Here is a 27517-nt window from a genome sequence, read left to right on the forward strand (position 1 = left end):
TGAGTGTTGTTGTGATTTGCCACTATTTAAATAAATTGAGCTGAATTTAACTGAATGGAGACAGACAACCACTCACACCTACAGGCAATTTAGAATTTTGCCTTACCATTTAGAATCCATCATGTCTTTGGACTGTGGGAGGCAATCAGAGTACCCAGCAAAAACACACAGGGAGAATATGGAAACCAGGACCTTCGTCGATCATTCTTCAAACCATCCATGAGATATGTGATTATCAACAAAGTAATGAACAACATGATGTGCTTCAGATTACGTACCGCCATACTAACACCCACTATTCTATGTGTACAAGCGTGTCACTAAGTGTATCTCAATGCTGTGCTTTCAGTTAAAAAGTTAACTGAGAAGCACTCAATTCTTGCTTCCTTTTATCCCCATTTCAGGCAAAGGAAGGGACGATAAAGCAAGTTTTAGCTGCTAGAAAGAGGGTACACCAACACCAGCGATGCTAGTTAGCTGTAGCGCGCTAAAAGTCGTAGATTTATTTCAGCCACTGTAGGTAAAAAAAATAAATAAAAAATCGCAGACTGCGTCAAATGTTATTTTAAGTAGGTGCCTGACACGCTTTACAGCTTTACCCCTTCACCTTTGATCTCACACGGTCCTGTGAAAATGCATGCAGAAGTAAGCTGTAACGTACTACACGGTAGTACAAGTGTCCAAACTGACTGAAACCATAAGAATGGCTATGATGACGGTCCAGTTAATTGCAGGTGATTATTATGTCTGGCTCTATTATCTTGGCTTGATTTTACTGGAGTTTTTGTCTGCATCACCTACAAGCATAATTTGTTGGTACTAGGGTTGCCAACCGTCCCTTAAAAAACGGAATCGTCCTGTATTTAGAAACAAAAGTACACGTCCCGTATTGAGCTAATAAGGGACGCACTTTGTCCCGTAATACAGTGAGAATCAAAAGTAGTCTATAAATGTTAATGGAATTAACACTTTGTTTGAAAACATAATTCCCAGCCCCTCTCCTGCTTTGTGACCAATGAGCTGACAGCACACTTATGACAATTCGAGTATGACAATTCAGATTATCTCACTGGTCGAGGAAAGGTCGCTTACGGAGAAAATACCGGAAGACAACAGATGACCACAACAAGAAGCATGGCCAACAGGGAAACAAACGCCGACACTGCGGTGCAAGTCTCGGATGACAGTACACCTAAAGCTGGGCAGACACTATGAGATTTTTTCAGTCACGTTATTCAGCTCCTGCTCAAACTGCACGATTGACTCGCAGGGTTAGAAGTTGGTAGGTCACGATGCAGGGTCTCACACTATACGGCCCGATGCTCTGATGCGACCTGAGTGCTCACACTGTGCCTCCATAAAATGAAGGTTATAACAGAAAATCTGTCGCTCGCTCGCTCTGTCTTTCACTCACACAGACACACCACCACCATCAACTTTGCTAAATTGCTAATGAAAAACATTGATCAGGCAGCTGTGATTGAGCAGCAGTGTAAATCCAACTATTTTCACGGTTGTTGTGGTCGTGATCATTTTGTGATGCCACATCGAAAAGGCTCGGATGAGCTTTCCAAAGTTCTACTTGTATTTTCCTCCGTTTTCTATCTCTTACTCAATCATGTGGATTGAGAGAGTTTTTGTTCTTCTGGTGGCCGTGGAACTGTTACTTTTATCATGGAACGGGACCGCGGCACATCTCCTACACGCACGGACTGTTTACTCCAGAGATCAGCTGATCGCCCTGATGCCGGCCGGCTCGCTGGCCAGGCCCGCAGAAGTGCCCGCAGAAGTACCAGCTGAAATTTGGAGGAAAACACATCGGGGATGCAGAGGTCAAGGACAGAAGAGAAGAAAAAAGGTGACGGTGAGACAGCGGAGGCTCGAAGCGAGGAGGAGGTTTAAACCGTGTCTGCCGTCTATCGTGATGGGAAATGTGCGATCGTTGGCAAGTAAAATCGACGAGCTCTCAGCACTGGTACGGAGTCAGAGGGAATACCGAGAGTGTAGCCTGATGTGTTTCACCGAATCATGGCTGCACCAGGTCATTCCCGATGAGAATGCTTCCGTGGAAGGCTTCCACACTGTTCGGGCGGACAGGGACAGCATCGCTAGCGGTAAGCGTAAAGGAGGTGGGCTTGCTGTTTTAGTTAACAACCGGTGGTGTAACCCTGCCAACATAACAATCAAAGAAAGGATTTGTTGCCCGGACACTGAACTGTGTGCTGTTGGACTCAGGCCGTATTATTTACCCAGGGAATTCTCTCACGTCATCTTGGTGGTTGTTTATGTACCCCCCTCTGCTAACCCCACAGCTGCATGTGACACTATCCACTCTGCCATAGCTCGGCTACAGACTCAGCACCCGAGTGCCTTTATTGTGATCTCGGGTGACTTCAACCATGTATCACTGGACAATACACTACCAACATTCAAACAATATGTGGACTGTCCCACCAGGGGAGAGAAAACTTTAGACTTACTGTATGCTAACGTCAAGGATGCATACAGCTCCTCCTCCCTCCCCCCACTTGGTAGGTCAGATCATAACCTGATTCACCTCACCCCCCGCTATGTGCCAATTGTGAGGAGGGAACCTGTGACCACCAGGACTGTTAGGAGGTGGTCAGAGGAGGCAATAGCGGAACTACAGGGCTGTTTCGAGGTGACCGACTGGGAAACACTCTGTGAGCCTCACGCCGAGGACATCAATGGGCTTACTGAGTGTATCACAGACTACATAACTTTCTGCACCGACTCCATTGTTCCAGCTCAGACTGTTCATTGTTACCCAAATAACAAGCCGTGGGTGACTAAGGACATCAAAGCCCTCCTCAACAACAAGAAGAGGGCTTTCAGAGGGGGCAACAAAGAGGAGGTGAGGAAGGTCCAGGTGTTACTAAAGGACAAGATCAGAGAGGCTAAGGACAATTACAGGAGGAAGCTGGAGTGGAAACTCCAGCAGAACAGCATGAGAGAGGTGTGGAGGGGCATGAAGACCATCACTGGATTCAGGCCAACCAACAGCAGGGGAGCTGAGGGAGGTGAGAATAGAGCCGACGAGTTGAATCTGTTTTTCAATAGATTCGACACCACAGTGTCTGCTCCCACCCCCACAACCTCACCTGCAGTCAGCCTGGAATCCAGAGCCACACCACTGTGCCAGCCTCTCTCTTCACATGTTGCCTCCTGTGAGATTCCTGACACCCCTCCCCCACCCATCACCTTCACTCAATACCAGGTTGAGATGCAAATGAGGAGACTTCACTCAGGCAAGTCTGCTGGACCAGACGGAGTGAGTCCCCTTGTCCTCAAGGCCTGTGCCCCCCAGCTGTGTGTAGTCTTTCATAAACTGTTTATGCTGAGTCTGAGTCTGCAGAGGGTCCCGGTGATGTGGAAGACATCATGCCTCGTCCCTGTACCAAAGACGCCTCGTCCCAGTGGCCCCCAGGATTACAGGCCCGTGGCACTGACCTCCCACATCATGAAGACCCTGGAAAGGCTCATCCTGGACCAGCTGCGACCCATAGTAAGACCACATCTGGATCCCCTTCAGTTCGCTTATCAGCCTCGTCTCGGAACAGAGGACGCCATCATCTACCTGCTCAATCGTGTCTACACCCATCTGGACCAGCCGGCGAGCACTGTGAGGGTCATGTTTTTTGACTTTTCCAGTGCTTTCAACACCATCAGGCCGACCCTCCTGGGTGATAAGTTAGCAGCGATGCAGGTGGATGCTTCTCTGGTGTCCTGGATTGTTGATTACCTGACAGGAAGACCACAATATGTACGTCTCCCACAGTGTGTGTCTGACAAGGTGATTAGCAACACAGGGGCACCACAGGGGACTGTCCTCTCCCCCTTCCTCTTCACCCTCTACACCACAGACTTCAGCCACTGCACAGAGACCTGCCATCTTCAGAAGTTTTCTGATGACTCTGCGGTGGTTGGATGCATCAGCAGGGATGATGAGACAGAGTACCGGGCTGTGGTCGACTCCTTTGTCACGTGGTGTGAGCAGAATCATCTGCAGCTCAACGTGGCAAAGACCAAGGAACTGATCGTGGACTTCAGGAAGACCAGGAAACACTTGACCCCTGTTTCAATCCAGGGGGTCAGTGTTGACATTGTGGAGGACTATAAATACCTTGGAGTACACATTGACAATAAACTGGACTGGGCTAAAAACACCACAGCACTTTACAGGAAGGGCCAGAGTCGTCTCTATTTTTTGAGGCGACTGAGGTCCTTCAACATCTGCCAGAAAATGCTGAGGATTTTCTATGAGTCTGTGGTGGCCAGTGCGATCCTCTATGCTGTTGCATGCTGGGGGAGCAGGCTGAGGGTCGCAGATGCCAACAGACTTAATAAACTGATCCGTAAGGCCAGCAATGTTGTGGGGATGGAGCTGGACTCCCTCAAGGTGGTGTCGGAGAGGCGGATGCTGTCCAAGATCAAGTCAATGTTGGATAACACCTCCCACCCACTCCATGACATGTTGGTCAGTCACAGGAGCTCGTTCAGTGAGAGACTGAGATTACCGAAAAGCACCACTGAACGACACAGGAAATCATTCCTGCCTGTGGCCATCTCCCTGTACAACGCATCCACTTAACACACTGTTTGCTGCTACAATTACACATGTTTCTTTTCCAAATATTTATTTATAAGTGACTTATGTATGTATGTATGTATATATATGTATATATTGTACTATTCTTAGTTAGCGTATTGTCTGTCTTGTCTTAATGTTGGTTTAAAATGGAGCACTGTAACAAAAAATAATTTCCCCCAGGGATCAATAAAGTATTCTGATTCTGATTCTGATTCTACAAGTTGTGCCTCCATCGCTTGTGTCCAGATCACACGCTGCACAGCCGTGCTGCTCAGTCTTTTTCACGGCGTTTACGTGTTTGCGCGTGAGCAGTGTGAGCAGCTGCGGTGACACCCTCACGAGCGATTGATGATCGGGAGCTGGTCGTGAGGTGTTAATCGCTTCTCGTTACCCCACGTATACTACACGACGCACGATGAAGGCCAAAATCGGTCCGATCACCAAAACGGTCGCACGACTCAAATCAGCTCAAAATGGGCCTAAAACCGCACAGTGTAAGCCCAGCATTAGAGCAGCAATGTTTGTTCCCCTCAGAGAAAGGGAAGAATGGGAAAAGGAAAACACCTGGCTGGAAAAAGTTAATATGGGCATGTGCAGTGAATATCAGCGCTATGTGGCCAGAAGTGTGATAATATAACTTATTTTGTGTAATAAACAACTGCAAGGATAGATGATTACAACAAATAGATGACTAATACATAAAAGTAATACATAGATGAATAATGATGATGAGTTATGATGCGTAATCATGGGAACAAGCGGGTTTACAAACAGGAGCAGCTGATTAGCATTAGAAAAGCTGAAATAATACCTCAACTGAAGCCAATTGTACTAAATGCACTAAATGTGCACTGTTACAAGAATGTTTTTCTTTCTATTGTTTTCTATTATTTTAAGTTAAGCAGGACAGAGTTCTTTTAAAGAAAGATTTACTTATATTCTCAAAAGTTAAGCATGACAGGCTTCTGTTTAAGAAGGAGACCTGTTTTACTGTGTTAATGTTGTCATTTTGAGCTAAAAATAAATGGTAAATGATCATTTGTTTCCCATGTGTTCATATCACAAAGAATAGAATATGCATCTACTTAAATCAACTTCAAGTCAAATGGTTAAAAAATAATTTCACACACAAAAAAAAAAAAGAGCTACCACACTGGGAAGGGTGAAGACAACTGGGTCGCCCGGCCCTGGCCACGAGGTGTCCCTTATTTATTTTTCAGGGAGTTGGCAACCCTAGTTGGTACATAAGAGTCCTGTCACTTATGTACCAACAAATCGAGCCAACATGCTCATTAGCACTTTATTACCACTCTAAATAAATAAATAAAAACAGGCAATAGGGAACAAAAAAGGGTCCTGGTCAGTTGCTGACACAAATTATTTTTATTTGCCCGCCTTTGAAAATCCAATCAAGGTCACACAGAACATAAGAACATTGTTAGATGAATGTCGGTGCTGAGATGCTCTGTCCTCTGAGCCGGTAATAAACAAACGGCAGGTCCAAATTGACACAGTGTTCCATCACCGTTCTGGTAATGCTGTAATTGCGTGCAGTGTGTGCGTGTTTGCAGGGCTACGAGGTTACGGTCGGGGGTGTTGCTGTGTACAGCTGAACCAGAGAATAATTCATCATTTCGTGACATACTGATTAGCCTGCACCTTGAGGCTTGAGTCTTTACTCAGCAGTTTGCAATACTGCATTATGTAAGTAGAAATGTACATACGTGTGAGAAGGATCTGGATATGTTTGTGAATAAGCAAGTGTAAGAATCTACATTGTTATTCGCTATTCTGCAAGGAGGAGGAGAAGGCTTGGTGGTTGATTATTCAGCAAAAAACAAGCAAACATCGTAATTTCTCCATCTTTAACTCAGTCTCTAATAAAAGTGGTCATTACATTATTTCGCTAGCCGAGGAGGGCAAACACTTGCCAGCTGCGCTGCCATTCTGCTCAATGGCAACAATACAAGCACACATGCATCAGTTCTGCTGCATTCACAATTAAACTGAAGCAAGTGACTTTTGTGCAGCTTGCCAGACCTTACTTTTATTCACAGTGAATGCTCTGGTGATTGTGCACGGTCTGATGCAATAGTCCTGTTATATTTCTCCAACGTGAAAGCATGCCAGGAGCAGGGAGAGGCTGTTAATAAACTATTTCTCAGGGTCTGAGGTCCTTACAGTCTGTGAAGTCGAAATAATCAATCCCAGGAGGTCAGACTTGATTTTTTACAAAGGGTACAGTTTCTTACTTGCTGCCAGCTGACTCTTTACAGTAAAGAGCGGAGCAGTGCTGGGACACATCCAGAGCGTGCTCTCGGCTCGAGATAACTCCCGTGACTGGAACGTTGCCAGTTTAAATCTACAGCGCAGCTGAGAAACTCCCTCAACATTTACCCCACACAGGCTTTTGAAAGAAAGACCTTTATCCTGCAGAAGCCCCAGCGGAGCAGCTCAGGTGGCCTGCAGTAGAGGGATGTGATCGTACTGGGCAGCTCCCAGCTGTGAACGTGTCTGACTGTATGAATGTTAAGCAGACCGTGCGCTTTCAGTGAACCTCTGTCCCTGGAGGTTTCTTCAAAAATAAAAAATAAAAGGGGCAAAAACAAACTATTTTAGTTATTGCAGAACGTGACAGCTGCTACAAAGGTAAATCTATACAACTGTGAGGTTTATATACAAGTGAAGCTACGCAGATGCTCGGCGGTTAAGACTGTCAACTCAGATATTTGCAAGCACAAGCCCTGAATCCTGATCTTAGCTTGGCCTTTCTGAAATGCAGTTCTTTTAGTTTTAGTTTTTTCCGCCCCTGCTGACTTGAAAATATGAACGCCGACTGAATAATGACCTTAAAGTTGTTTTCTGAGTTTTGAAAATGCAGAAAAAACAAACCTGTTTCCACTTATTATTAGCTCCTCTTTCTGCAAGAAACTTACAAATGTGCAGAATACCCTTAAACCATTTGGAAACATGCTTGTTGTCTGTCCTGCTGAATCCTGGTTGAGATGATCAGTTTGTGTTTAATTCAAACCTCGCTTCAAGACATTTAGCTTTGTTTAACCGAGCAGTGGAAACAGGGAACACAACTGGTCTGTCTCTATAAAAGATGCCATCTAACACAGTGCAAAGTTCTCCTATTTACACATTAAGATATCTGCGCTATAGAAGAAGTTACATGGAAACAGAAACTGTGGAATAATGTGCTGTTGACTAAATATATTCAGGCCTTTATTGGCTTTTAGCTTGCTTACTAACAAGATCTTTAGATGGAAAGAGCAATTTATGTCAACATGGGATCTGTGAAATGAAAAAAGGACCTTTACTAATTGAGCAATCAAGAAAGGAATAAAACTAAAAAGTAATTCTTAGTTGCACCTCGAGTTTTGATGATTTATTTGCTTCTGTATGGGCTTAATTACAAAATTTAACTTCTTTCTACCCCCGCATGCATCGTGGGAGATTTTAAGACTACACACAGCTTGCGTTTGCCAGTGTTGATATGATTACAAAAAGATTTGTGGTCTCTCATTTGAAAACCTATTTGCCTAATGAAAAGCATTTCGCGTGCATTTTCAGCCCCTCTCCCAATATCTTTTTACCATTGCCTCGTCCTGAAAACGACTGCAAACACAAACAAAACATCGATATCTGTATTGACAGCCTGTCGGGCACCGCCAGCGCAGGCATTCTGTAAGTAATCAGGCTCTGAGACGGCTCCGTGGAATATAAATCACATCAACAGGCAAACGGCACCCGACATGCCAGCCCTGACATCTGTATAATCTCACCGTCGCCGATAATCAATATCATGTCAGCTGCGCTTGGAGATGCAGAGCGAGGGGAAATCTGAGTCGCCAGTGTTTAGCGAGGCATGTAAACTGTTACGTCGGGCGTGAGGTTCACCATCCCCCCAACCCAAATGAAAACCCAGCTCCCAGGTGCTTTTGAAACAGCACAGCCAGAGACAGTCAACAGACGCTAACACGTCCATCTAAACACTCGTCTCAGGTCGGGTCAGGTCGGCTTTTTCCTGCTACTGACTAAAGCACATTATCGACTCTCTATTTACTTGCTGCCCCTCTGAATATGCACCCACCTTTGATTGATTATTCTAATTACAGGTTAAGGTGTATTTACTGAGCAGCGTGTGCTGTTCTTCGGTTTGAAGTGCTTACCATAGTGCTCGACTTTATTTAACGAGACAGCTTCAGTAGGTCTAAACTGAACGCTTTCTTTTCTCATTCTGCGCTTGCCGAACTTCCCCGCTCAGTTTTCCTCAAGAGCAAAGTGAAATGCATGCACAAGAAAACAACAGAGGCTTCTAAGGTCTGAAATACAGAGATTCTCTTGCCTCTCAAATGTTTTGATGCTTCAGAAGTGACACCGTTTTGCAGCTCAAGACATTCCTCGATCTCATCACAAGCTCACGCATACTTCTGTGACATTTCCTTTGCTACGCATTAATTAGACCGTCTTTTTGTGCTTCCCACTCCTGTTTTGGCATAATGATTACCTCAGTTAACTTCAAAACTTTTCAAATTGCAGTCTTAGAAAGTTTCAGAGAACTTCGAGCAAACTGAGAGTGAATCTAATGAGTCGAGGGAGCAGACGTGGAAAGCTGAAAAGGTGAGACTGATTGAAAATACATCAGCAAGGCTTATTATAGTCTATCAGTGAGCAAGCTTTAACTTGTTGTGTCTGCCAACCTCCACCTCCCTCCACCACCCCAACAACCTTCAAATCAGTGTCTTACCCTCTGAGAAGCTGATGAGCCCCAGAAGGTGCAGGAGCTTGATGGAGGCAAACACCAACACCACGATGCCCACCGTCTGTAGCCCCTCAGTTTCCCAGATCGCGTTCAGCATCACTCCCCCTTCTGCCCACTCCCCACCGCCATACCCGGACCCGAACCCGGAGCCCGAGCCAGCTTCTTCTACTTCCGGGCCGCCGCCGGGACCAGGACCACCATTCTCACCTGGCCCCGCACTCCAGTTCCCCTGCACCAACTCCAGCGCTACGCCGGCCCAAGCGCACGGGCCGGGCGCCCCCTGGCACCCGCCTTCTGCTCGCTTGTTCTCTAAATCCACTCTGGGTAAGGTTAAAATTGGAGATTAACAATCAGCAAGACTTGTCCTCAGGTTTGCGAGAAGCCTGAAGTCATTAAGGATGTTTCTGATTTCGAGAAGTCACTGAGAATTCAGGACGATCCTCTTCCTCTTCATTTCCTTCCCTCACAAACGAGGAGACCCTTGAAAGCCGGGAGAGCAAACTCTGCTGTTCTCTGACAGTTTGGAGCTCTCGCTCGCTCTTTCAGGCGCACCGACTGCCTCGCTGCAATGTAAGGGAGGGAGCAGGAAAGGGGACGGATATGAGTGAGGGAGGGGAGATGGGACGGAGGCTGTGGGGAGGTGTGGTCCTAGAAGGCGCACAACCGAGCGGGAGCTACACATGTTCAAATTAACTTTAATCACAGGAGCGGCACAGCAAGCGTAACTGAATTCTGTCTGCTGGATAATTATACCATTAAATCAAGAAAACGGCATAATTCTGTGGTTATAGGAAAGACTGATCTTGGAGATGGGAGGCAAAAAAAAAATTAAATTGCAAAAAGCCGTACAGAGAGATCAAACTAACTTTTTAGCAAGGCAAGACAAAATAAATATCTCGTGGTTCAAAAGGAAGGAAAAAGAGAAAAAGCTGATAGCGTTCACTAGATAATCACCTACTTCAGGAGTAAAGAAAGCAACAAATCGCACAACTTTATTTAACTTAATCGCTTGTTTTTGAATCACATTTGATTGCGATGAGATGTGGCGAGCCGATAAAGAAAACTAGAGCGACAGAGACCGTGTGTGTCCAAGAGAGAGGCTGATGCATGCAGTCAGCGTTTGGAGCAAATGAGTGAAGACACCACCATCTACTGGTCCTGTGCAGACTGTAATTATCATACAGCACAGCATTCGATATTTATCCTGTTTTAACCAAAGAAAGAAAATTACTCCCATTTTATTTTGAAAATAATAAGCTTTCATGTTTCAGGAAATCAATGCTTTAACTCCAATAACTACAAGTTCAAAACAAGTAGAAAAGCCACATTGAAAGCTTGTGCGTTTCTGTGAGTTATTTGCGACTGCAAACACAATTTCACTGCACTCTACTTGATTATTTTGACTCAGAATGTCCCTCTGCCGTGTAAGCTGTGAATCAATTTAGAGTAAAGTCCGCCATATATCACTGATGTAAATGCACAAAGCCAACTTGATTACAATCATCACAACAGGATATTTTTTTGGCACTGTGAAAGAAACCGTGTCTCACCGCTTACTCAATTGCTCTATGATAAATATCCAGTGTGACGCAGTGCTCTTTTCCAGTGATGGAAAAACGCGCACTCATCCATTTACATGCGGTCCATCTGCCGCTGCTTTTTCTTCAGCAACACAGAATGGAAAGTAGGAGATGTAATTCCATGTTTTTTTTTAAATTCTCTGAATAATTTAGCATGATGCTATTTGCAAAAGAAAATAATATTCAGCAGACATCCTGCTTAACCTGAATAGCCCAGAGCATTTTTAAAAAGTCGTTGGTATGGGAGACTTGTCCTTGCAAAGTGAGACATTTAATGAGGACTGAACTCAAGGATTATTTTGTATGCAATAATTTTAAAAATGTGTATTTATTTGTATATTTGTATTTTGGGTGCGCTGTTCTGAAAACTGAGTTAGAGCAAAAAGTGCATCTTTAGGCAGTATAATACAGCATGTATTCTGTAATTACCTCGTGCAAAAGAGTCTACTTTTCTTTTCCAAACATTTAATGACTGCAAATATCTCAGTTGCTCTGTGTCTGGATCAGCTTTCTATGCTTTTTTTTTTTTAAAGGAAGATTTTTTTTCCTAAGTAACATATTCAATCATTGCTTTTATCTGTGTTTTACTTAAATCCATCTATTACAGACACTAAAAGAACAGTCAGATGCCATTATTGCACTACACAGCTTAGATAATAGCAGATAAAATAACTGTTGTTGTCAGATCTAGATGCCAGCAGTTTATCCCATAGTCTACAATCTATACATATATTTTTACTCTGAATTTGTTGTGTCCAAATCACAGGTGAGAGGATAGCAGACCAGTTAGTCCAGTCTTTTAAGTGGTATTTTCATACCAACTGTTTATGTTGGTTTAAGCTGAAAACCTCCAATGATCCGACTCCACAGAATCTCTCAGCTATACAAAATCCCCACGTTAAATCCCCCACATCAGTGAGCAACGTCATTGTTTGCATTCATACTTTTGTTCTGGTTGACTTTCATTGCTCTGAACAGCTCTTTTTGGATTTGGAGCTCATTAAATTATGAGGAGAAGTTAATTTCACTGAAATGCACATTTTCGAAGTATACACATTGTCAGTGCTTTAAAAACTGCATTTGTGTAGTGTACAAGGGCAAAATACGATATATACACACACACACAAGCAAAAATGAATGACAACAACTCCATGAATTTAGGCATTTAGACACGGTCAAGCTGACCCCCTGAAATTCAAACTGAGCCAATTCTGAGCATCAGAATTTAAGAGATTCTGAATGTGGCATGGTTGTTGGTGTCAGACTGGCTGGTCTGAGTATTTCAGAATGGGATTCTAATGGGATTTTCTCACAAAACCACCTCATTGTTTGTCTATTTGTTTTTCAGAAGTGGCCCAAAAAGGAGAAAATATTCTGTGTGTGGAAGTTCCTGGCTCTAAAAGCCTTGTTGGTGCCAGAGGTTAGAGGAGAATGGCCAGACTGCTTCACGCTGATAGGAAGGCAACCTCATGGTGCGGGGCGATATTTTCTCAGCACATTTGGGTTCCTCGGTGCCAACTAAACCCCACAGCCTACCTGAGTGTTGTTGTTGACCATATCCATCCCTTTATGACTACAGTCTACCCATCTTCTGATAACTGCTCGCAGCAGGATAATGCTTCATCTCACAAAGTTCTCACAAATCATCTCAAACTGGTTTCTTAAACACGACAATGAGTTCACTGTTTTAGTTCAGAGCCATTTTATTAGACTGAGTAACCAGTCTCAGTCTAATAAAGCACCTTTGGGATGTGGTGGAATTGGATATTCTCATCATTCATTACTATGATGCATAGTTACACTTCTGGAAGGGGACACATCAGGCTGCAGCTGTTTTGTACGACAGTGTAACATAGTCCTGATATTTCATAGTTTTGGTAAAAGTTTCCATTCTCGGTAACATCATTCCAGTTTTCCGTAAAAATGCACCAACAATCACTTTAATGTCTCCTTGAGGTCAAAGGCAGTATCAATCAACATATTTCCAATGTTAGTTTAGCATATTAAGCCAATCAAAGTCAATAATACACATTTATGTGGAAGAATTACAGGTTCAGATCAGATTGTATTGGTATCAGTATTGCTCAGCTTTCACATGCAATTTATGAAAAATCAACTAACCTAAAAGTTTAGTTCTTCAGTGTCTCCTGACAACTCACAGCAGAGCTGCCAACATGTGGGCACTGGCACTGCCTCAGTGAAGCCACAGCCACATCACAAGGCATTCAACGGGCCAACAGAGGCTTCACTATCCCCCTTTTCCAAAATCATGGCTTGGCTTGCCAAACACTTCCCAGAAGACCAATAGTTGATGAAACAAGTAGGAATAACTGTCCAATCATAACTTCTCTCCAGCATACAGATACCATCTTAAAACCATAAATTACTAAAGCTGTGAGGGCGGAGGTGAGACAAATGAGAAAAGTAGTAGTGGGGATTTTGTGGCATAAGCATTCACTCAGCTATTATCTAAGCCATGATTCTATCAATGGTGCTGACAGATAAATATTACACTCCACATCTTGCTCAATTAATGTCACACAAATTCTGGACAATCACCACTCTAAAAACTATTACAGGATGGCAGGTCTGACAGATAGAAAACCTGAAAATTCTGCGTTTATAGACCTGACAAGAATATTTATCTTCGCGAGACTGAGATTACAAAATGATTTTATTTCGATATTGGAGAAGAAAATGGAAGCTGTGGAAAGCTGACACTTCTATCATTTGAAACAAAGGCCTGAGGGTAAAACACAGCTCCCTGAATGAGGCTCTATAGAGCTGCTCACAACACTAATGATTCAATAACCTGTTTGAGAGCACTGAAATGTTATTCAAGGAATATTACATTAAAGACCAATAAAGATGCCAGCTGCCTCAATCAGACATAAAAATATGAAATTATCACAAGGAATAAGAAGCCTTTCAGCTGTAACGTGAAAGGCTTTCTATTAATGTCATCGGGACTATTTAAAAGTCTTGAACCAACCCTCATTTCTTTCTGCTTTCCTACAAAAATTGGAAATAGGCGGGGAAATTTATTGCAAACATACATGGGAATACAATACAAGGCCAAAACAGAATTTGTACTTTCCTAACGAACTTCAAAGTCCATATTTGGTATCATATATTAATAGTAATTCACATTTGACCACCTTTATTCTCAACAAGCTTCCTTGTCATTTCTTTAAGTCATCTTCAGGAATAGCTCTCCAGGCTTCTTGAATGACATTTAAAGTTCCTCTTTGGATGTTGGCTGCCTTTGATTCTGTTCTCTGTCAAGATGATCCAACACTACTTCAATAATGTTGGGGAGGCCAATCCATGACTGATAGGGTTCCACTGTGTGGTTTTTCTATTCAGGTATGCTTTTACTGCACTGGCAGTGTGATTAGGATGAGTGATCCATCTACCCTCATCCATTCGCTTCCGCTCATCCTTCTCAGGGTCGCGGGGGGCGCTGGAGCCTATCCCAGCTGTCGGACGAGAGGCGGGGTACACCCTGAACAGGTCACCAGTCTGTCACAGGGCTAACACACAGAGACAAGACAACCATTCGCGGTCACACCTATGTGAAATTTGGATTAATCAGTTAACCTATCCCTAGGGCTGCTCGATTATGGCAAAAATGATAATCACGATTATTTTCACTGAAATTGAGATCACGATTATTTGACGATATTTATTTAACCCTTTAAGACCTACCATAGAACCAAGTCCACCAGAGCTTTTTTTTTTTTTTTTTTACATGTTGTAGTGCCATTTGTGGGAGCATTTCAAGTTGCTATACATCAATACAACTGTTATAGCCCATATTTTAATAATATGTATGCATTAAGTCCATAGTAACTACATTAATTGTAAACAAGTGCAATAAACTACAAAAAAATTGAAAATCGTTTTTGTTTTGTTTACATATATTTCTACTTGGAGAAATTTAAGAGGTTTATCCCTCAAAACTTTAAATACAAAAAAGTTGCAAAAAATAGTTTACAACAACAGGAAATTTATTTTGAGTGTCTTCATAGTTTTATTTTGGAGATACAGCAATTTTTATATACTGCAGGAAAAACAAAAAAAAACAATCCTATGATGCAAATTTGCAAAGAAAACAGCACGTGCATCAAAATAAACTATTTCTGTCATGGTCCCCGTGCCTGCCCAGCCGGCCTCACAAGGCTACACTTGTGTTTTTTCTCTCTTTCTCCCCCTATCTCTCTGCCTGGGCGGAGCTCACAGCTGGCTCCCGCCCTTGGCTCTCACAGCTGTTGGCGATCAGCTGATTATCCGTCTTCTATTTGAGGCTGGGTCACAGATCCTCTCATCGCGGGATGATTGCGCTACTGACGTTAGTCTACCTTTCCAGCTCCCGTGGTCTTACACCTTTATGCCTTCGTGATTTGTGATTGATGTCTCCCTTTCCCTGTTCCAGCTTATCTTCCCGGACCTGTGACCTCCCCGCGGTACGAACGTGTGTGAGGACGTGAGCGAGCGTGAGAGAGAGAGAGCCTTCCCCTAATCCCCTGGAACCCTGAATTTCCCGTCACTGTATATATTATTGCACGGGTGTGTAAATAAATCGTGTTCTGAGACATCAACCTGCTCTGCGCTTGAGTCCCTGCTTTCAGCCCGTGACAGAATCATCCCGCCAGGAAATGGACTCAGCAGACTCGGCGGCCTCCACTCCCACTCTCGCCACCCTGGCCGCAATGCTGGAGCGACACGAACAGATGTTTGTTCATCTCCGTGGCGAGCTCGCTGCTCTCACGCAGGCTGTGGCCCAACGAACACCCCTGCCGGCAATTCCACCTGCCGCCGCTCCTCTCCAGGAAGCCTCGGCCTCAGCAGTAAGTGCCACACCTCCTGCTTCTTCACTTTCCCAAGCTAACAGATTTCTACCCACACCGAAAGCTTTCTCCGGAGAAATTGATAAATGTGCTGGCTTCCTCACTCAATGTGCCCTTCAGTTTCGTCAGCAACCGCAAGCTTTTGCTAACGATGGTGCTAAGATTGCATATATAGTTCAACTACTCCAGGATCGGGCTCTGATTTGGGCTCAAGCTGTGCTCCACGCCAACCCTGACATAACGTATTCTGACTTTTTGGATAAGTTCAAAGGCGTCTTCGATAGAAAATCCACCACGCTCACAGCCGGCCAGCGCCTGCTCGCGCTCAAACAAGGCAAGCGGAGTTTGGCTGATTTCTCTATTGACTTCTTCACCTTAGCTGAACAGACAGAGTGGGGGGAGGAGGCTTTAAAAAGTACTTTGCTTTCTAATGTTAACGAAGACATAAAGAAAGAACTGATGCTTCGTGAACTGCCTTCTTCCCTAGACGCGCTTATGACCCTGTGCGTTCGGCTGGATGATAGAGTACGTGCACACCGGCGCGCGCACACACGGACGGGACAGGAATCACTGGATTATCACGGGGCCTCTCCAGCCGGCCGCGGGCCGCGTGACTCTGACGCCGGTGATGAGGAGGAGCCCATGCAGCTTGGACACTCGCGGCTAACGCCTGCAGAGCGCCAGCGCCGTCTGGCCGCCGGTGAGTGGCCGTAAGGGTCACTCTGTCTCCTCGTGCCCGACGCTGGCAAAAGGGCGCGCTCGCCAGTGATTGAGAGGGTGCTGGTGGGCGATCTGTCTAGTAAAAACCCTCTCCCCAGACTTCTCTTACCGGCCAAACTTCAAGTACAATCTGTTTTTCACTCGCTTTCAGTACTCATTGACTCTGGGGCTGAGCAGAACTTTATTGACACCTCGCTCGCCGCCAAGCTGAACATCGCTTTGGAGCCCTTGTCACGCCCTCTCCGCGTGCACGCGCTCTCTGGTCACCGCCTGCCCGATATCACTCATGTCTCGGAATTCCTTTCGTTGTCTCTCTCGGGCAATCACACGGAGAGGATTTGTTTTTTTGCATTCACGGCTCCACTCACTCCGCTGGTTCTCGGTCACCCCTGGCTTGTGCTCCATAACCCGCACATTGACTGGGAGAAGGGTGACGTCCTGGGTTGGAGTGTTAATTGTCACATGTCCTGCCTTCGGGCGGCCACGGCGCCCATTCCGCTTCTGCCCTCTGGTTCGCCGTCCGACCCCCCAGATCTTTCGGCAGTTCCGCGGGTCTATCATGACTTGCGTGGCGTGTTCTGCAAGGATCGGGCGCGGTCCCTTCCCCCCCACCGCCCGTATGACTGCGCTATCGATCTCCTTCCGGGGGCTCCGTTGCGGTCTGGCCGCCTGTACAGCCTCTCCCAGCCGGAGCGGGTCGCTATGGAGCGTTACATCTCTGAGTCGCTCGCTACGGGCTTGATCCGTCCCTCCTCCTCCCCGGTTGCGGCTGGGTTCTTCTTCGTGGACAAGAAGGACGGTTCGTTGCGCCCGTGTATTGACTTTCGCGGCCTTAACCTGATCACTGTCAAGAACAGGTATCCTTTGCCGCTGCTTTCCTCTGCTTTTGAGCTGCTCCAGGGCATGACTGTTTTTACTAAGCTGGACCTGCGCAACGCCTACCACCTGGTTCGCATCCGGGAGGGGGATGAGTGGAAGACGGCCTTCAATACTCACCAGGGGCACTTTGAGTACCTTGTTATGCCCTTCGGCCTCACCAACGCTCCCGCTGTTTTTCAGACCATGGTGAACGAGGTGCTTCGTGACTTTGTTAATCGCTGTGTCTTTGTGTACTTGGATGATATCCTCATTTTTTCTAAGTCACTCGCGGAGCATCAGGTGCATGTGAGACAGGTCCTGCAACGCCTCTTGGAGAACCGGCTGTTTGTGAAGGGGGAGAAGTGTGTGTTCCACGCGCCTGCGGTGGCTTTCCTGGGCTATATAGTTGAGAACGGAAGTCTACGTACCGACCCTGGGAAGGTGCGTGCGGTGGTTGAATGGCCAGTCCCTCCTAATCGCCGCCAACTGCAACGTTTTCTGGGATTCGCTAATTTCTACAGGAGATTCATTCGCGATTTCAGTAAGATCTCTCTCCCTCTCACTAGACTCACCTCTCCGAAGGTTCCTTTTCTGTGGGACCCTGCCGCTCAGTGAGCCTTCGTCCAGCTCAAGGAGAGGTTTTCCTCAGCGCCCATCCTCCGGCAGCCGGACCTCACAAGGCAGTTCGTGGTGGAGGTCGACGCTTCTGACTCCAGGGTGGGGGCGGTTCTCTCACAACAGGAGGATGGTAAGCTTCACCCATGTGCTTTCTTCTCTCGCCGTCTCTCACCCGCAGAAAGCAATTACAACGTCGTGGATCGGGAACTCTTGGCCATAAAACTCGCCTTGGAGGAATGGAGACATTGGCTGGAGGGGGCTGCTCACCCATTCATTGTTTGGACGGATCACAAGAATCTGGAGTACATCCGTTCGGCCAGACGCCTCAGTTCTCGGCAAGCCAGGTGGGCATTGTTCTTCGCTTGCTTTGATTTCACCATCACCTACAGGCCCGGATCTCGCAACGTGAAACCGGATGCCCTGTCCCGGCAGTTTTCCACCACGGAGGAGGAGTCGGTACCCGAACCAGTTCTGCCGGCGGCCTGGGTGGTTGGAGCCGTTTCCTGGGAGATTGAATCCCTCATTCAGGAGGCACAAGAGACTGAACCGGATCCTGGGACCGGCCCAACGGGCCGCCTCTTTGTCCCCTCGGCGGTCCGCTCCCAGGTACTCCAGTGGGCTCACACTGCCCGTTTCTCATGCCACCCCGGGGTCTTCCGTACCCTGTCCTTCCTTTGACGCTACTTCTGGTGGCCCACCATGGCGAGGGACGCCAGGGAGTTTGTGACCGCCTGCCCCGCCTGCGCCCAGAACAAGCGGTCAAACCAACCTCCGTCGGGCCATCTTCTACCTCTCCCTACGCCGGCTCGACCATGGTCACACATCGCGCTGGACTTCATCACTGGACTGCCTCCTTCTGCAGGTTACACCGCCATACTAACTATCATCGACCGTTTCTCTAAGGCCGCACACTTTGTCGCCCTTCCTAAACTCCCTACGGCTCTGGAGACGGCTCGGCTCCTCGCCTCACATGTGTTCAGGCTCCACGGGATCCCCGAGGACATTGTCTCGGACAGGGGACCACAGTTCACTTCCCGAGTATGGAAGGAGTTTTGCACCGCATTGGGGGCCAAGGTCAGCCTCTCTTCTGGTTTCCACCCACAGAGCAACGGACAGTCCGAACGGGCTAACCAGGAGTTGGAAGCTGCCCTCCGGTGTGTTGCCTCCCACAATCAATCGACCTGGAGTGAACAGCTGCCATGGATCGAGTACGCCCACAACAGCCACGCCTCCGCTGCCACGGGCAGGTCACCCTTTGAGGCATCCCTGGGCTACCAACCACCCCTGCTCCCAGCTGTCGAAGGTGCGCACTCTGTCCCCTCTGTTCAGGCTCACCTCCGCAGGTGCCGCCGGGCCTGGCGTGCTAATCGGGCCGCTCTACTCCGCACTAAGGAGCGCAACAAAGCCCTCGCTGACCGTCACCGGACGCCGGCCCCTGAATACTCCATCGGTCAACAGGTATGGCTGTCTACCCGTTTTGTGCCGTTGCGGACGGAGTCTAAGAAGCTGTCACCTCAGTTCATTGGCCCCTTTCCCATAGACTCCATTGTCAACCCTGTGTCCGTTCGCCTCAAGCTGCCTCGTACCATGCGGATTCACAATGTTTTCCATGTGTCCCAGGTCAAGCCGGTGCTCTCCAGCCCGCTGTGTCCTCCTGCCAGGCCCCCGCCGCCCCCCCGGCTTGTGGGTGGTCAGCTGGTCTATGACATCTCCCGCATCATGGACTCCCGGCGCCGCGGCAGGGGTTTTCAGTACCTGGTGGATTGGGAGGGCTACGGGCTAGAGGAACGTTCCTGGGTGCCTCGGGCGGCTATTCTGGACAGGAATATGCTTCGGGACTTCCATCACAGGCATCCAGGTAAGCCTGGTGGGTCGCCGGGAGGCTCCCGTTGAGGGGGGGGTACTGTCATGGTCCCCGTGCCTGCCCAGCCGGCCTCACAAGGCTACACTTGTGTTTTTTCTCTCTTTCTCCCCCTATCTCTCTGCCTGGGCGGAGCTCACAGCTGGCTCCTGCCCTTGGCTCTCACAGCTGTTGGCGATCAGCTGATTATCCGTCTTCTATTTGAGGCTGGGTCACAGATCCTCTCATCGCGGGATGATTGCGCTACTGACGTTAGTCTACCTTTCCAGCTCCCGTGGTCTTACACCTTTATGCCTTCGTGATTTGTGATTGATGTCTCCCTTTCCCTGTTCCAGCTTATCTTCCCGGACCTGTGACCTCCCCGCGGTACGAACGTGTGTGAGGACGTGAGCGAGCGTGAGAGAGAGAGAGCCTTCCCCTAATCCCCTGGAACCCTGAATTTCCCGTCACTGTATATATTATTGCACGGGTGTGTAAATAAATCGTGTTCTGAGACATCAACCTGCTCTGCGCTTGAGTCCCTGCTTTCAGCTCGTGACAATTTCCAGCAGTGCAATTCGAGTTCTAAGCATCCCAGCAACTATTCAGAAAAGTATAGAGTCAAACATGACTTATAAAAACACTAGTATAAGTATAGTATAGTATAGTTTTTTACTTAAGGCCTACAAGTAAAAAACTACATTTTCCGCAAAAATGACACAGATTTTTGCAAAGCTTTATGTGGAAGGAAACTGTGACCGAGGACAAGCTGATGGCATAAGATGTAAGTACAACTCCTCCGGTTTCATATGCAAAACAAATTATTGCGCTAGCTTACGCGGTTCAGGTTCTACAGGGATTTAAAAATAGTTACGCAAAACGGAGTGTGCTGCTCTGACCGGCTTTAAAGGGTTAACAATAACAATGTATTGAATAATGACTTTAAAAAATAATATAAAATAGTGTGCAAATACTGATAACAGTGCAAATGTTTGCAATATAAGAAATAAATGAAAAATGTAAACATCTATGTTTAGTCAACTTTGCAGTGTTGCTCTGTGGTGCAGCTACTACATCGTAGCAAAGTTTACACACTGTCTACTTGATCCACGTCTAACTCCGCCAACCCATAATGTTTCCACACCACTGAAGTTTTTTTTTTTTTACCTCTTTTCAACCAACGGCAGTCACTCTCCTCTCCAAATAACTTCTGCTTAGCTTTCCGAGCTTCCCTCGGGTCCTCTTAATTGTTGTGACGCGTGTTCGAAATGGAGAGCGGTGCGCTTGACTTACCACACGGAGCAGCGCGAGAGTAAAGCATGAGGGAGGGTCTAATAATCGGCTCAGTCATTTTTAATGATCGTTGAAAGCCCAGATCGTAATCGTGATTAAAATTCGATTAATTGAGCAGCCCTACCTATCCCCACTAACTGCATGTCTCTGGATGGTGGGAGGAAGCCGGAGTACCCGGAGGGAACCCACGCAAACACGGGGAGAACATGCAAACTCCACACAGAAAGACCCCGGCCTGATGGTGGAACTGAACTCAGGACCTTCTTGCTGTGCAGCAACAGTGCTAACCACCGTGCTGGATGAGTGATGAAAAATTAAATTGCTGTCAATCAGATGCTTTCCAGATAGTATGGTAAATGGTTCCATTGGGTTTTATTTTTTTTATCTGGGTACTGTATTACTGTAATGGCAGTGTGTTTGGAATCACTGTCATGCTGAAAAATTAGACCATTGCCAATCAGATGCATTCCAGATACTATTGCATGGTGATGGCTGAAATTGAGTTTCAACCCATAACAGAGCCCCCACTGTGTTTTACAGATGGCTGTACACACTCATTGCTATACCTCTGTGCTGACCTCCTCTGTACATACTGACAGTAGTTCAAACCAAACATTTCCAAATTCAATAGACTGCTCCATAAGGCCTGCTACCACTGATTTTCAGTCCATTTCTTCTGTAATCTAGCAAATTTCATCTTTTTCTCCCTGCTTTCCTCGGCCACCGTGAACAGTAGACGGAAGAGCTGATAGGCCAGATGTAACGCAATAAGCTTTGCGTTATTGCAGCAGGTGCTTTGCTGAGTTGTCTGTTATGTGCAGACACAACACTGGTCCATCCTTAGAGTTAGGTTTTTGTGTTTGAATGATACACAGGTCAGTGTCAACTGACTTAAAAAAGAAAGCCTGGAGAATTATTGCTTGACTTTAAAAACAAACAAAAAAACCAAGTTAGCTCCTTGGAAACAAAGTATAAAGCTCAAGACTTTAGCAGAGCAATGTATGTTTAATGACAAAGAGCATTTGAAAACTGTGCACATCTAAAGATGTCTCCTTTTTTCCCCTCTGTTGAGCCACAGATGCCAGGGGATGTGTGTTTTTGAGAAAGACTATGGCAAAAAAAACCAACTATTATTTCCTGTGTTGTAGTTTGGCACAAAGGAGGTGTGCAATAATTTCTCTAAATCAGTTCACATTAAGTGCTTTTAATTTGGTAGTTTCTAGTTATTCCTTCTAATTTTTGAGAACCATACAAGAGACATGTGCCTGATGACAGCTTGCACCAACCAAATCCCCACATTCATCATTCCTTCACTGAGAGCTTTCACAAAGACCTTGTCCAACCTCTATAACCTTTGTTAGATAGCATCTTTGAAAAGAAAAAGTCTGAAATGTCAAGCTGCACTCAGGTCTGGAGATTTGCCATGTCCAAATTTCTTATCTGCGATCAGGCAAGACAAGTCTGAGTGACAAACATGCAGTCCTTTTTGTTCATTTGCCGCTGTAGACTGATGGACACTGATCTTGGAACAGATTACATATTTTTCTCACTCACTTGCTGCCCACACGTCTCGTCACTTTTCATGCTCAGTATTCATAAGGGGAGGATCTTATCACGTTTGGTCTGGGCAGAGTGGATACGAAGGACAGGATCGACAGTACAGGTCACTGAGAAAGTCTCGCGAGCTTAAAGTGTTTCCTGTGTACATGAAACTTATGCACCAGCCAAATGGACTAAAATTAAACAGTAGCCTATGTGAGGTTTTTTTCTTAAAAGATTTTACCCTTTTTTCCCCCGCACAGTCACTGCGTATGCATACCAAACAGGCCCCCAAGAACAAAATTCCCATTAAAAACTGGACATGTGTTATCTTTCTTAAGCACACGGTGAGCCTTGGTGAAAATACAAGACCAACAGCAGAGAAACTGGCTTCGATGTAACCGTCATCAATCAAAGCTACACCGATCGGTGGATGGGAAAAGAGGCGAAGATGAGATTGTCCCGCTGTTTACAGATCAGCTTAGAGAACAAGTGGATGATATAATTAGGTGACACCTGCAGTGATTTGCTCAGGCATGCAGAGCAGCGTTAGTGTTTGGGTTATGTGTTCCAAGGCACATTAAAATCAGGCTGTCATATTTACAGAGGCAGCGCCTGTGAAAGGGTAGACAATTATGAGCCGTGAACCAGGGAAACCCTCAGTGAAGCAGCTTGTGCAATCAACCATGGAGTGCCGTGGGGTGACTGATATTGAGGACTTAGTTTGTAGAAAGCACACTCTGCAAGGTGCGTGCGCATGCATGCATTTATAGAAATTTGCAATATTTAACCCTTTCAACCTCTGCATACACATTGTAACTGTAGGGAAGACAAAAATGACTGTTTCAGACTATATATAGGAAGTGACAATTCATTCTGTCTACTGAGTATAATCCAGGACTCAAATAAATGTGTATTTATGTGATATTCAGCAAGAATTCAACAAGTCAGCAAGTGCATGAATAGTGTACAGAATTTCATGTTACAGTATTATGCAAAACTCTTGAGCCACCCCTCATTTCTTTATATTTTGCCTTCTTTTTTAGAGTGCTTGACCAATAGTTCTCCAGGCTCCAGGCCCTTCACTTGATCCAGCTGCAGGTCATTGAAGCCTTATTAGAAATTCTTTCAGTGGAGGCGTGGATGTCAAGAAGCCATTCTTAAGAAAGCAATACATGGAAAATTGCTGAGGTATGCCAGATTACACAAGAACTGGACTGAAAATCAGTGGGAACAGATCTTTGTTGTCAATGCATCAATAAGAGTTCAAGACAGAAGTACAGCAGTGAGTGTCTGCAGCCATCTGTAAAACACGGTGGAGACACTGTCGTGGTTTCTGGCTCTATTTCAGTCAGTGTTGTTGGACAAAATTGATGAAGTTTTGAATGTAGAAAAGTACCATAGATTTTGATCCACCATGCAATACTATCTGGAAAGTGCCTGATTGGCAACATCTTCATTTTTCAGCATGACGATTATTCCAAACACACTGCCAAGGCAGTAAAAGCATACCTGGTTAGAAAAACACACAATGGAACACTATCAGTCATGGATTGACCTCCCCAGACCCCGGACTTCAGCATTAGTGAGGCAGTGTGGGATCATCTTGACAGAAAAAAAGGCAGCCAACATCCAAAGAATCGCTTTGAGTGTCCTTCAAGAAGACTGGAGAACTATTCCTGAAGACTATCAAATCTCTTATCTAATAAAAGCTTGTCTTTATAGGAGAAAGAGTTAAAGAATCCACAAGAAACCTTGTATAGGAGGGTTCAGACAATGTTGTAGAATAGAGGTGGTCATACCAAAAATTGAATTTCAAGCTCATAAAAATTGAACAACTTTGTTTTAACTTACATATAGTATCTCCATTTTTTATTTGGAAATTTCAGTAAATCGATGCACCAATTTTCCGAGCAAGATATGAAGAAATGGGGGAGGGGGGGACAAAAGAGTTTTTGCACAATACTGTAAGCTCACATCTACCTAAAGGAAATGCAAGAAATGAATACTCTGGGATCTGATGCATTTCCTATGGGCTGTAGTTTGTTTTTTGATCTGGACCTTATTACTTGTTTTATGTCTTTTTGTAAATGTCAAGTTAAATTACTCAACAACTGATGTAATATGACTGTAGTAACATTGTTCTATTTTAGAGATGGTATGTTTGAGCTTTTTATTTAGAAAGAAATGCAGAGCTGCGATGTGGCGTGATGATGTGCACTGCTATACTGAGCACTGTTACACATGCAGCACATGAACAAGAGAAACTGTCTTTATCATCATTCTGAGTTGTTGGGTGGTGGCAAAAATACATCTGTGTATGTGGAGACACCATCAATCTACCTTGTCTTTTTTTACTACTGCAGGTATGTGAGTCGGGCTTTTTGGTTATTTTCTGAAATATGGGTGTGTGTGGCCTCAGCGACATTCACAGGAAATGCGTTTTCCGCTACCAACTACATCTGCTGTGCTATGGCGATGCCTCATCATTCAAGGTTGGATGGCTAGTAAACACATACGCTCGTCCTCCCCCATTTCCCCACCTGAATCAGTTCTGTCCGGTCCAATTCACCAACTCTGAAAGTTACAAACATGCCCCAGGAAGCCCTTACTTTTAAAGGTAATGAGCCAATTCAGAAAGCAAACCTTACTTGTTATACGCTTTTGCATTTTAGTGGATTGCATGTTTCACCGTGTTTCCATGCAAAAAAACGAAAAAATGCTAATTCTATCCATAGCATGGTGTCAAATAAGGAAGAAAGGGAGAAAGACCTACAAATTGCTCAAATACTTGACCAACCAGATCATAAAGGATGCTGAAATTTAGCTCCAAGAAACAAAAGCACAATAAAAGAAAAGGCAACGTGTTGAGTGATGGGTCGGAAATTCCCTTTGGAGGCAATAAGCCTATAAATGAAAGACATTCATTTTCTCAACAAAACGGCAGCCATCTCTCTCTACAGCAGAACCACTAGATCTTTATCAAACTCCCAATTCATTCCACATGATTAGTTGTAGTGAAGGGAAAGGTCAAAGGTATTGTCTGCAGGTGGACAGTAATACAAAGATCCAGACAGCGTGCTACAGGAGATAACATTGAACTCCTCCTTTCTGTACCTCTGCAATATTAGCTCCTGCGCGGCTATCTGTTGGCTCACTGTGGACAACACGTGAGGCCAAAGAGCAGGACTCGAGTTGTCTTTGCACAGCCAGCCTGTCATCTGATTTATGATGCACCATCCTTTCAGCAGCAGCAAAGTGCCAGTCAAGCTGAGCTTCGAGTGCAAAGGTCGATGGAGAACATGCATTAGCAGGAACAGTAAAAAGAGACCAAGGGTGGCATAAAATGGCAGACAGAATACAGGACGGCTGGAGCCACTGTCCAAAGGATGAGATATGACGAGCACAGTTCAGCAGAAAGAAAAAGATGCTGAGAGGAAATCGATATAGAAGGCTGTTCCTAAAAGGAATCATCAACGTGGGTATAAATTTTTTTAGCAGGATGTGGAAAAGTGATGAGTAGTGCATGAGCTATTGTGTCAAAGCACTGCAAATACTAAACTTTCTGGGTTATAGAGAGCACGCATTGTGTTGAAGCTATTAAGCGCCAAATCAAATATTTATAGTACTGCTGAGTTTGCTACTCAAACAGACACTGATTTGATGGATCGTATCAAAGCAAAAACACGTGAACCCAGTTTATCTGCAAGACAGAATGAGGAGACTGAGCTATTGAATTTCAGGTTAATGCTTTTATTTCCTCCTCTTCTTTCAGTCGTGTAAACTTAACTGGCTGACACTCCGGGACTAATTCCCGTGTTTGCTTCAAAGTGTAACTTCATTCACCTGTAATTAGAAATAAACTCTGATAAATGAGTCCCAATAAATCTCATATCCTGCGTTGTGAGTTCAGTAGAGACAACTCTGGCTAGGGATGCTTAAAACCATCTTTGCACTGCTGCATGCTGCAGGGCATGCATGCTTTATCATATTCCTGATTCTCCAATTAGGAAAAAACAAATACAAACAATTTACTTTTGCCCTGAAAGCCAGGATAAAATAATTATGCCATAAAGTATCTAATGAAAAAATATCTGTATTAAATAAACATATCCACTTAATATTCCAAGCAAGGGGATCTCCTGAGGCGAAGTTTGGTTGAGGTGTTAATAATCTCGCACTGCTAAATATTCTGGTATTCAATACAGCTTCATTTCTAGTTAATTGTGTCGAGACATCCCCTGCCATAACAGTATTAAATGTGAGGAAATAATTTATGAAAGCTGTTTGGTCCACAGATCAGATATCATTTAGCAGCGGAGCATCCAGTAGAATAATGTTTTATCGAACCCAGAGATACACTTACAAATCAAAAAAATGTTCATCGTGCATAGCGAGTGATTTAATATCACGGGCGAACATGAACCGGAGTTCATTGCTGAAGAATTTCCTGATAACAGTGGGCTGTCACAGTGGCACAACAATAAATAGCACCACAAGCAGGTACTGCGTTATATTAGGAGGTGGTAAAATTATGTGAGAATGCACAAACTGAGAAAACTGCCACAACAACAACATGAAAGTGCAGTTAGTCTGCATTTTTCATGAGCTTATTCGTCATTTCTGGGAATAAAAAGGCTAAATAAGCAACAAGACCACTATATCTGCTATATTTTGGTAAAACCATAATCCGAGTTAGCACTATAATCTTGTTACAGTATACTGCAACCAAATTTTTCTTAACTTGCTTTAATTTCCTATTATAAAATAATTGTGCCAATCTGTTAGCGAAATGGCTTGTGTGTATTAGGGAATAAAACTTGATTTAGCTTTAACATT

General features: G+C 45.1%; 1 protein-coding gene across 7 annotated transcripts in view; it reads right to left on the reverse strand.

Moving 5' to 3' along the window:
• kcnip4a (potassium voltage-gated channel interacting protein 4a) overlaps nucleotides 1-27517 on the reverse strand; it is a 175499-nt gene that overhangs the window by 38100 nt on the left and 109882 nt on the right. The window contains exon 1 of one of the 7 annotated variants that reach the window (XM_086283501.1): nucleotides 9366-9935. The exons of the other annotated variants lie outside the window; for them this stretch is intronic. Within the exon in view, the coding sequence (XP_086139627.1) occupies nucleotides 9366-9477 (112 nt within the window). The 5' untranslated portion in view covers nucleotides 9478-9935. Of the gene's footprint in view, nucleotides 1-9365; nucleotides 9936-27517 lie in introns of those variants that run through there. 7 annotated transcript variants of the gene reach the window in all.

Source organism: Aulonocara sp. 'chitande type north' Nkhata Bay, linkage group LG3 (genome assembly GCF_057382095.1).
Source record: "Aulonocara sp. 'chitande type north' Nkhata Bay isolate Kocher_YH1m ecotype deep benthic linkage group LG3, A_spYH_male_GT1.1, whole genome shotgun sequence".
In the NCBI taxonomy this organism is placed as follows: domain Eukaryota; kingdom Metazoa; phylum Chordata; class Actinopteri; order Cichliformes; family Cichlidae; genus Aulonocara; species Aulonocara sp. 'chitande type north' Nkhata Bay.